Source organism: Ictalurus furcatus, chromosome 6, assembly GCF_023375685.1.
Source record: "Ictalurus furcatus strain D&B chromosome 6, Billie_1.0, whole genome shotgun sequence".
Classification (NCBI taxonomy): Eukaryota; Metazoa; Chordata; class Actinopteri; order Siluriformes; family Ictaluridae; genus Ictalurus; species Ictalurus furcatus.
In genome coordinates this window covers 25,720,542-25,731,149 of record NC_071260.1, presented here as the reverse complement: position 1 = coordinate 25,731,149, position 10,608 = coordinate 25,720,542, and the positions used below count along the sequence as shown (strand labels likewise).

Below are 10,608 nucleotides of genomic sequence, written 5' to 3'. Positions count from 1 at the left end.
CATGAAAAGATATAATCAAATATTTACAAAATGTGAGGGGTGTACTCACTTTTGTGAAATACTGATATAGATAGACATATATACACACACACACACACACACACACACACACACACACACACACACACACACACACACATTGTATCTATACATATAGACAGAATGAATGACAGAAACCGTACCAACATGGCCCAGAACTTTAAGCTGCTTAATAAACAGAAGTGTTTTTGTCACACTGAAGCATCAAAATGCCACAGAAACCCAAATCCTCGTCACATCCTGAGAGACAGCAAGCAGAACACGGGTCAAGAATTCATGAATCTAAACACTGCATCAGTGCTGAGAGCACAGACGAGATGTGGGGGGGAAATACAGCAGTGGTGATTCATTCACAACTACAGTACAAGTGTACATCAGTGTCTCATCTACGATAGCACACGTGAGAGCAGAGCTTACACGATCAGATTTACTCTAATAAGATGAACACAGAGTCATGAGAAATCAAGCTGAATTTATTCTCTGCAATAATATTTTATTTCTGATCCACTTGTCCTGATTTTTTCAGCTTCAGCTAAAAAAATTTATATCACAGCACTGCTGAATTCTCAAATCTGACTGTCCAGATGGAGTTAATTTTCTATAAACAGAAGCTATGACTGTAGTAGGGGGGCTTCAGGGGTTTCCTACGATTTCCTCCCCCAGGCCAAAGACATGCACTGTAGGCTGACTGGCTTCTCTAAAATTGTCCGTAGTGTGTGAATATGTCCGTGATTATGCCCTATGATGGGTTATAGCACCCCATCCAGGACGTCCCCTGCCTTGTGCCTCAAGTCCCCTGGGATAGGCTCCAGGCTCCCTGCGACCCTGTATAGGATAAGTGGTACAGAAAATGGATGGATGGATGACCGTAGTGCCAGCTACAAGGAAAATCCCAGGTTTTTATTAACGCACTTGTTCTAATTTGATCCAATGTGATAATGAACTCGTTCACAGGGACGTGTACGGCGGATGCTACACAAACATTCTTTTTAAAAACTTGCAACCGCTGATATGTAAGTAAATGTTTATTTAACATTTTTTGAAGTAGTCTCCATTGATGATGATCCATATAATCTAAGCCTAACAAATATCAGATTTTTAAAAAATGCTGCTATTTAAAAAAACGAACATTGTATAATAATTGCTAGGAGACTCCGTTGGAGCATTTTACCTTCCGGAAAAGGGACGTCACACTTGGCATGTGATTTGAATAACAGGCCAAGTTGCATTTGTTTGTCTTTCTGTCTTTAAGATATAATGAAATGAATGTGTGTAATGAGTGTGTATAGCTGCTATAATGCAAGTGATACTTTTCATTGTCGTGCATCTATAATAGGAATACCATTAATAAATAAAAATGTGGAGTCACTGGAAAATGGCAGTGGCATAAGAAGAATAAAACGCACCAGTACACCGTTGAAAGATTTAAATGGAGATGAGTTGCCAAAAAAGTATATATATATATATATTGCTCAGAAAAACATTTGTAGAGTAGTATATTTCATATTCAGTTAATGTTAATATATAAAAAAAGTTGATATTATATATTACCAGTTTGATGTTCAGTGATGAAGTAGAAATGCTTGTGTGTGTGGTGAGTGAATGTGAGACTAACAGGAGGTGTTTTAGAATTCAGTCAATATTAATATGAATTAATAACATTCAATAAGTTAAGAAATCTTACTTTAATCTTCAGAATTGAGTTCATGTGTTAATGCTGATTAGAGTAATGTGTTTTATGTTTATGAGACCAGTTACTGTGAAACAACGTTGAAATGGAGAGTTTTTATTTGTATTTCTTTGAATTAATTACTATTAACTTAAAAGAAGGCATAAAAGGCAGAACTATCGTTATCGGCCGATATCACTCTGAATAATCGGTTATCAGTATCGGCTGAGAAATTTTGTATCGGTGCATCTCTAATATTTATACATCACTGGCTGCGAGCAAAGCACCTGCGGCTCTCTCAGACACGTCTCGAGTTACTCCCAGAGGTTTCACTCATGACTGAGACGCAGCTCTTCTAGACTCGCCTGGTTACCGTATAAGTCATTGTTAAAGGACATGACAAACTTACCACTATGCTCTATGCTCCTGCACAGGAAAAGAACACTGCAGCACTGCAGCACACCACAGACCTGCTCTGTGACCTTTTGCTTTAGAAATAGAGAGACGCGCTGTCAGCACTCAGCTCTGTGTTACTATAATGGTGCACGAGAGAAACAAAATCAAAGCGTCTCTATAATCTGCAAAAATCTAGCTCGTTTTTGGAAAACCCTTGACAAGTCCTCACTGTCTTGGATCAATCAAAAGCAAGCAGATGAGAACACTATACACCAAATAATCATTCGTGGGGCTGTTCTTATTAATTAGCCAGCAGAGAATCAATACTAGGTCACTGATCTCCAATACTAGGCTACTGATCTCTCGATTTCTGGTTGTGGTGTCAAATAATAGAACATGAAGGTTCTCTTGGGTAGCTCACAGCTGAGGCGTTATAATTCATTAGGGTTGGTTGTGCTGTGACAGTGAGGGACACGCTGAACAACATACTGGCATTTCAGACATTTGTCACGCAGCAGAGAGCTGGGATGTGAATGGGGACGACTCCTGTGGGTGTGTATTGAGATCTGCGCTCGTAGAGCAAGCCTGCTCGTCAGCGCAGTGTTTTACAGACACTCTGATCTGCAGCACAGATCGATGTCAGTGACGTGGGGAGGCAACTGCGCTGATGGAAATTATCGCCTCGGACTCGGATGGGAAAATATGGATGACCAGCACCACAGGCCCTGCAGCTACACCACCATATCGGATCCTGACTGCGGCTCAGATGAGAGGACGAGGGTCAGGGGACACAGTGCTGGGACAAATATGGGATGTGACCAGGATTTGAAATAATCATTGGGTGCTACCAATGCAACACATACACATAATACCAGTGCTGTGCCGCTAAGTAACATCTGGTCAGCGGTGGTCCTATGCTAGAGATGGAAACATCTACAGCATGCAACAGGGATGCAGAAGAAGAAGCAATCAGACCAAACACAAATAATAATATTAGCATCTGTGGAAGCCCCAGTTCACTGAAGGGGAAAGGACACGGTATATGAAAGACACAGAATTACCTCTGGTTACTCTTGCTTTGCGTCGACCGTATCAAAGTGAACTTTGACCTGTGAATTCACAAGCTTCTGTCTAGTGAGCCAATAGAAAACAAGAGGGCGGGGCTGTGGGCTCTGTTCAGTCGAAACAGGCCAGAATGTGGTGCTTATTAGTTATGATGGTAGCATGTACATGTCTTGCCTACAGACATATGCATGGGCTTTTGTGGTCAAATTCTGATCGTCTTGTCAGGATGTTAACACTTCTGCTACGATCATTCCTTTCCACGCGTGAACAATGCGAACAAATTGTGCAGAGCAACAGACGAGCAACAGACGAGCCACAGGCAGTACGGCAAGCTACACGACGATAAAATAACTGCATAGTGTACATTTATCATTCGTCTTCCTCTACACTCAGCATGTCTTCTCTATTTTTATCTCATAGCTAGATATGGAAATCAAGATTTCTGTTGACATTGCGTCTATTCTCACTATGAAAAAGCCGAGCAAGGACAAAACGAGACAGCATGTAGTTGGCATGAAATACCAAATTAAATAATGACATAACAGACATCACCTTAGAAACAAAAAGAGTGTGAAGAACAAAATGATGAGGAATGATGAGGCCAAATGAAGACCATACGGTTCAAACCCATATACCACCTAGCTAACAAGCTAATGTTTTGTTAAAACCTCTTAAAGTCTCAAAAAAAAGGGCAGTGAGCATTATATCTCTCTTTATTCCAGACTGAACGAGCACCGTGCACTAAATCTGACAGAATTAGATATTTAGGCGGGAGACTGGAAGATTCTGTGCTCCATTGGTCACCTCTTCCCAACCTGGACCGCAGTCCGGGCTAAGAACCAGACCTGCTCCTTGACTTGATTATCCCCACCGTGCTTTGTGTTACTTCAACCAATTTCTCCCGGATTTTCGATCGCAGAAACGAATGCAAAATCAAGAAAACTCGATATTCAGGAGCTTGCAACTTTTCAAAAATGACCACAGATTTTCTGCAGATTTGGTCAAGACGTGTCATATGAAGTCATCACGATGCACATTAAGCCGTAGCCCTCTTCGATTCACGTGCGTCGAACATGAGTACATCTGTTCTCATTTACCAACAAACATCACTGCGAAAGACCGTGGAAAACAATTTCGTGGGATCGCAATTTCGCCAATTCGAGTAGTTTTCCGAGAAGAAAAAAAAAAAAAGCACCAAAATCTCTGCAACCTGCATCGCAAAATCAAGCATTCACAAAAAGTAATGGCCCGTTATTAATTCATTTCTCTTCAAGAATACTCATTAACTACTATACATTCATCAGCTGTGAATCTAATATGAAAAGTATATAGTTCTGAGAGTGAGGAATGTAATTCTGAACTTGCCGACAGGTCCTAGCAGTGCAATAAGTGATTAGAAGTAATAGGGAAAAGGATTATTTGTAGTTGGTACACCAAAGTTATAACTGGAGAGTATACTGAACACATTTATTCATTTAGCAGACGCTTTTATCCAAAGCGACTTACAAATGAGACTTACAAATTTGAATACAAGCAAAGTGATGTATCAAGCAGAGAACAATACAAGTAGTGCTACCATACAAGATCTTTTAAATCGAGTTCTAGAAAAGCAAAGTGCACAGAATAGAGGTGTAAGAGCCAGAGTAAGGGTTTTTTTTAAGGATAACGTGTGGTTGGTGTTTTAGGGGTTAGTTATGTGTTCACGGAAGAGGTGGGTCTTTAGCTGTTTTTTGAAGATAGTGACAGATTGAGGTTGAAGACAGTGGTACAGATTGAGGTTGGAAGTTCATTCCACCACTGAGGGATAGTTAATGTGAAGGTTCCTGAAAGTGACCTTGAGCCACACTGAGTAGGCACTACTAAGCGTCGTTCGTTAATTGATCGCAGATTGAAAATTAATGTTTCAGTTTAGTGAAAGTGAAGAATTGCTACTAAATACAGAAAAACATGTAGACAGTTTTAGAAAAAGGATAAATCTTGGAAGAAACGGATGCGCAAAAAAAAACAAAAAAAAAACAAAACAAACACTTAAAAGTTAAACCTTAACGATTACGTACCTCTTTAGAAACATTTTATCTAATAGAATAGATATTACAACGTCATTTTAACTTACTACATTTTAATTCCCCACAAATGTTTTAGTGACCTCGTTAACACTTCTGTCTCCTGGGAGACTTTTTTTTTTTTTTTACAGGCGCTGTGTTCGTCACCCTCGCTGCTGGGTAAAGCGTTTTACAGGATGCACATCAATGGAAACACAGAACTGTTTACTTTAGAAAGTGGTGGGAAGCAGCGTGTTTCCATGAAGCTTATTCCATATCTAGTGCAAACTTGAGAAGTTATTTCCACCACACAATCTGTAGCGGAACCTACCTTGGAAAAACGCAGCCTTTTCTATCAGAGCCGGAAGACGAGGGTCTGAAGTACACGGCGACAACAGATTCCCTGCCAAAAAAAAAACAAACAAACAGACACAGAGGATGACCTTTATAAAAGTGCTCCAGTGTCATAAATACTTGTAAATTTTCCCTTACTGTCAGATGCATTAAAAAAAAAAGAAAAGTCTGAATGATGGGACTGCTCGTCCCCTCTGAGTGAAGTCAGACAATACCAGTTTAAAAGACTGACAGCAATCAATACTGAAGCCTTTATTAACATTTAAATTCTACTTCCTTAATATTAATCTTACAGTTAAACATGCAACAAAACTGCTACACAAATATAGCATTATTTACTTCATTTTAAAGTGCATTAAATACATTCATCAAACTATACTGAGGGTTTAATACTTATATTAGACCACGCTTTGAAATTATAGTTAAAATTACTATTAAAAATACTATTACTCAACTAGTGTATCTTTGTGTCGTTCTATAAGAACTGAAATCATACAATCGCCAGCCACTTTATTAGAAACACCCGGACTTCTGCTCATTCATACAAGTATCCCTTCTTATCCGGTATTATCAGTCAAACATGTGGCAGCAACGCAATGCAAAAATCATGTAGATACAGGTGAAGAGCTTCAGTTAATGTTCACATCAAACATCTGAACGGGGAAAATGTCATCTCGGTAACTATAATGTCTAGAAGGGCTGGTTTGAGTATTTCACAAACTGCTGATCTCCAGGGATTTTCACACACTAAACTCTACAGTTTACACCGAATGGTGTGAGAAAACAAAATATCCAGTGAGTGGCAGTTCCGTGGGTGGAAACGTCTTTGACGAGATCGATTCTCTCTTTTTTTTTCCCCCCCTCTTGCTGATGAGAGACTAAAACCCTATGTGGTCTTCTGCTCTTGCAGCCCATAACGCCTCAGGTTTCGGCATGTTGTACATTTGTAAAGGGCGGTTATTTGAGTTTCCATAGCTGTCCTGTCAGCTCAAGCCAGTCTCTGCATTCTCCTCTGACCTCTCTCATCCACAAGGCATTTCCACCCACAGACCTGCTACTCACTTGATGTTTTTTGTTTTTCGCACCATTCTGTTTAGACTCTAAAGACTCTTTAGTACTCTTAACCGGTATCTGCATGATTTCTTTTGCATTACACTCCTGCCACATGTTTGGTAGCCTGATGTGGATGGATAATCACATGGTACATGTGTTCCTATTAAAGTGTCTGGTGCGTTCATATATAAGTAGATGTAGTAAAATGTTCAACATAGTATACAAAGTTTCCAGAGAAATGCTACATAGTTGTCTGCAAAAAAAACAAAAAAAAACAAACACACCATACATAAAAAAAAACATGATCATGTGACCAGACACTTCAACAGCAAACACCGCATCAATGATCTTCATTTGCACTGTTATGGGAGCAATAAAGTGAGGATGCTTAAAAAAAAATTAGCTCGTCTTGCTCTCTGAACTTTAGAGCCCTTTTGAATGAATGTCATGATTTGTATTACAATATCAACCATTTGAACATTATCTGGTTTCACCTCCTATCGCCTCAGAAGCACAGCTGATGAAGGACTTTTGTCTGAAATGTCCTGCTTCTCTGCAGACTTTCGGGGACTTTTACTACAACACTGGAAAATAAATTAATCGCTCTGCAAATACACTTTAAATGACACTTTAAGGAATGTGGTGGTGCTTTCTGTAAGAAGAATGCTACACCTTTTTAATCAGAGAGGAACAAAGTCCATGCAGAGAAAAAATTTTAGGTTTTATTTATGATGGTTTAAATGACAATTGGGTGGTCCTCAACTTCTATAAACAAACAAATAGCCTCAGGTGACAACATCAACAACAACAGATTTCAATTAGAGATGCGCCGATACTAAATTTCTCAGCCGATACCGATAACCGATTATTCAGAGTGATATTGGCCGATAACGATACGAGGGGGGGAACTCCCGTTTCACTGCTGCTACTTCCGGTGTAAAAACTTTGCAGTGCAGAGATTACAGCTTTTATAAACTGCAGTTTTGTCATCATTCCATACAAGACAGCTTTACAAAATCGATGTGTTTTCCCGCCCTCTTTTGATTGACGGGACATAATCAGCCCCGATCATCGGATGTCTTTAAACTATCGGCCGATACATCGGTGCATCTCTAATTTCAATGTCATTTTTTCCTCCCCAAGAAGTAAACCATCATTCTGAAACTAGGTGGGGAAAAAACAAGTGTACCCTTCCTACTTCTACAATCATTAAGACAGTAATTAGCAACCAGGTGTTACTAATTAAGTGCAACAGATTAGCTAGTCATCAAGAAATGTGACTACTTCTATAAAGAACTTTTGGCAGTTTGGTGTTCCGGAGCGCCCGGATGCGTCTTCTACATCAAGAAGAAAGGACATCAGCAATGACCTCAGAGAAGCAGCTGTTGTAGGTCATCAATCATGGGAAGGGTTATAAGGCCATCTGGAATTAGGCTGGAAGTTCAAGAGAGCATAATTGTTCCTGCTTCCCCTGGATGGGAAGGATGACATTATTTCTCTTTCCAATATTCCTCAGAATGACACTACCCGATTTTAGGCATTTGTGAGCACGTGAGTCCCGCCACGATTTTGCATTTTTTTGGCAAAATCAAGGAAACTCCGTAATATTCCCAAGAGCTTGCAACTTTTTTAAATTATGGCAGATTTTCTGCAGATTTGGGCCAAGGCACATAATGTGACATCACCGCAACGTGTCATGTGACCCCCTTTAATTCACGTACGTCGAACATGAGTCTCATTTACCAACAAACATCACTCTAAAAGACAGCTTGAAACAATTCTGAGCAACTGCATAACGGCAGATGTGAATTAACTATTCCATTCTTTAAGTACAATTTGTGTGGTTAGAACACTCCCATCTGAAAATAAAATCCAAATGTCAGTGTGGTTTCAGCTGTGTTGTTAATTGAGTAATTCCTTTTTTTCTTTCTTTTCTTTTTTTTTTTACACAGAGGAACTGAAGACACCAAATACTCATTTGCAGTGGCACTGTATGAGCAACACCTCCATAAAATGTCAAACAAAATTAACAAAAGAATTTCCAACCTCAAAACAAGTAGTACTGAGTAAAGTGAATACACACGCAGCCGTATACTCTACATTTAGATTGGAGCCTATGTGATCCCGCTGCAAGCAGAACTCATGCTCGCTGTTACTACATCAGCCATATTAATCAACCAAAGCTGTAATTATGCCACCTCTAACATGTAATCTGATTGCTGGATGCTGGATGAAATTAGCCCGCCAGCGTGTGCATTTAGAAAAGGTGGGGCAAGAATCCAGTCTAAAATAAACACGATTCTCGTGAGTAATAGTCGTGAGCTGTGACAGCGTCGCATGATTCTGCAAGGTCAGCAAAAAGCGCTTGTCTGGCAGCAATATGCGTGAGCGAGCGCTTGGATTGTGGAGAGGTTAAAAAGGTGATGAAGACAGAATTGTCTCTTGTTGATACACAGAGGAGAGAACAGTAAAGCTCATAACAACCGTGTGTGGGATGAATGCGCTGAATCCTCCATAAAGGTCTCATCAGGGCAAAAACACAGTATAGATTCTACGCATGCTATACGTCCTAGTATATAATCAGTTATAGCAATTGGAAAACTATATTAATAGTATCTGGGCTGAGAAGTGATGTGTAGAACCTTAAGGGGCTGTAATGCAAAATATGGCTGAGTTGTTTTGGAATTTTTTCCCCCATTTTTTCCCCAAATTGGAGATTTCACCAGCCAATTCCCACCCACCAGTCAGCACTCTCCAATCATAGCATAGCGACCAACTGAGGAGCGTAAAGAGTACATGTGCTTCCTCCAAGACACCAAGACACATGAAGCCAGCCAACCGCCAGCAGCACAACACACTCGGAGGAAAGTGCTATTTGCTCTTTGGCTCACATATGAGCTCAGAGATGCCCACGGTTAGCCAGTGTCACCGTTATTGACAGGAGAGACCATATACCATCCCACCACACACCCACCCAGAAAGCCTGGCCAATTTTGCTCCCCTAGCTCCTGGTCACAGATGGTTGCATCATAGTCGGGATTCAAACGTGTGATCTCCTAGTGATAGGGCTAACGCTTATTAGGCTAACACTTTTCTGTTGTACACAGAAAACAGTTTGATGCACACAAAGAGATACAGCTGTGGAGAAAAGATCGATAGTGGCTGGGCGGGGCCAGCGTTCATTTGATTTTTACATTTTCATGCAGAAGGGAAGATAAGAATTCCCAGGCTGTCTGTCCAGGGCAGGGACAGGACAGCATGTCACCACGCATCTTCTATTACTCCTTAGACATGGAAATAGTGAACCACCAGAGCTTCTTCTACATAAAGTGTCACAACTTCATTTATTTTTTTTTGTAGTTAGAACTTTTGGGCTGTATTCAGAATTGATTAAGAGTTGAATCAGAGTTGGTTTTAATTGAATTCAGTTTTTATAGTACCATGAAAATTTCATAGTGTTGCAACCCTAGTCTACAACAGTACATAAATATGTGATTTGAGACACAGCACTAGTTTGTTTTTGTTTTTTTTAGTACACATACATAGACAGGGAAATATCCAGTTATGTTGCTGAACTATGCTTGTGTGGCATGTCGGGGTAGTGAAAAGACTAAAATAACATGTCCTATATTAATTTAACTGGAGCTTGTCTGAGTGTGACTCCCAACATTTCAAAATATTAGCACACAAAATCCCCCTTCCACATTTCATTCATCTTTCATGAAACAAAACATTGAGGAGTTTCTCTTGCGAGCCCATTTGTAAAATCCCGTGGAATCCGACCCCTAGTTTGGGAACGCCTTCTCTAGAGGAATACACTAGCTGCATTTAGAAGCACTAATGCATTTAGAGCAGTAAATGGGTGTGCTAATAAAGGAGGACTTCGTAAAGCGATCCTGTCCTGTTCGGCAGTGCTTGATTCTCTCCAACTGCCTAATGAACAAACAAATCCAGCGTTGCATCTGTTAGCAGGCCCCAAAAACACAAGAA

General features: G+C 40.1%; 1 protein-coding gene across 5 annotated transcripts in view; it reads right to left on the bottom strand.

The window, feature by feature from the left end:
• The window catches only part of adarb1b (adenosine deaminase RNA specific B1b), a 184,090-nt gene that overhangs the window by 102,384 nt on the left and 71,098 nt on the right, over positions 1-10,608 (bottom strand). Inside the window, exon 2 of one of the 5 annotated variants that reach the window (XM_053627343.1) lies at positions 5,543-5,614. The exons of 3 other annotated variants lie outside the window; for them this stretch is intronic. Coding sequence is in view for 1 of the 2 variants with exons in the window: in XM_053627338.1 (XP_053483313.1) it covers positions 5,543-5,715 (173 nt within the window). In the remaining variant the exon portion in view is untranslated. Of the gene's footprint in view, positions 1-5,542; positions 9,681-10,608 lie in introns of those variants that run through there. One more of the 5 variants, XM_053627338.1, reaches the window with a different exon arrangement.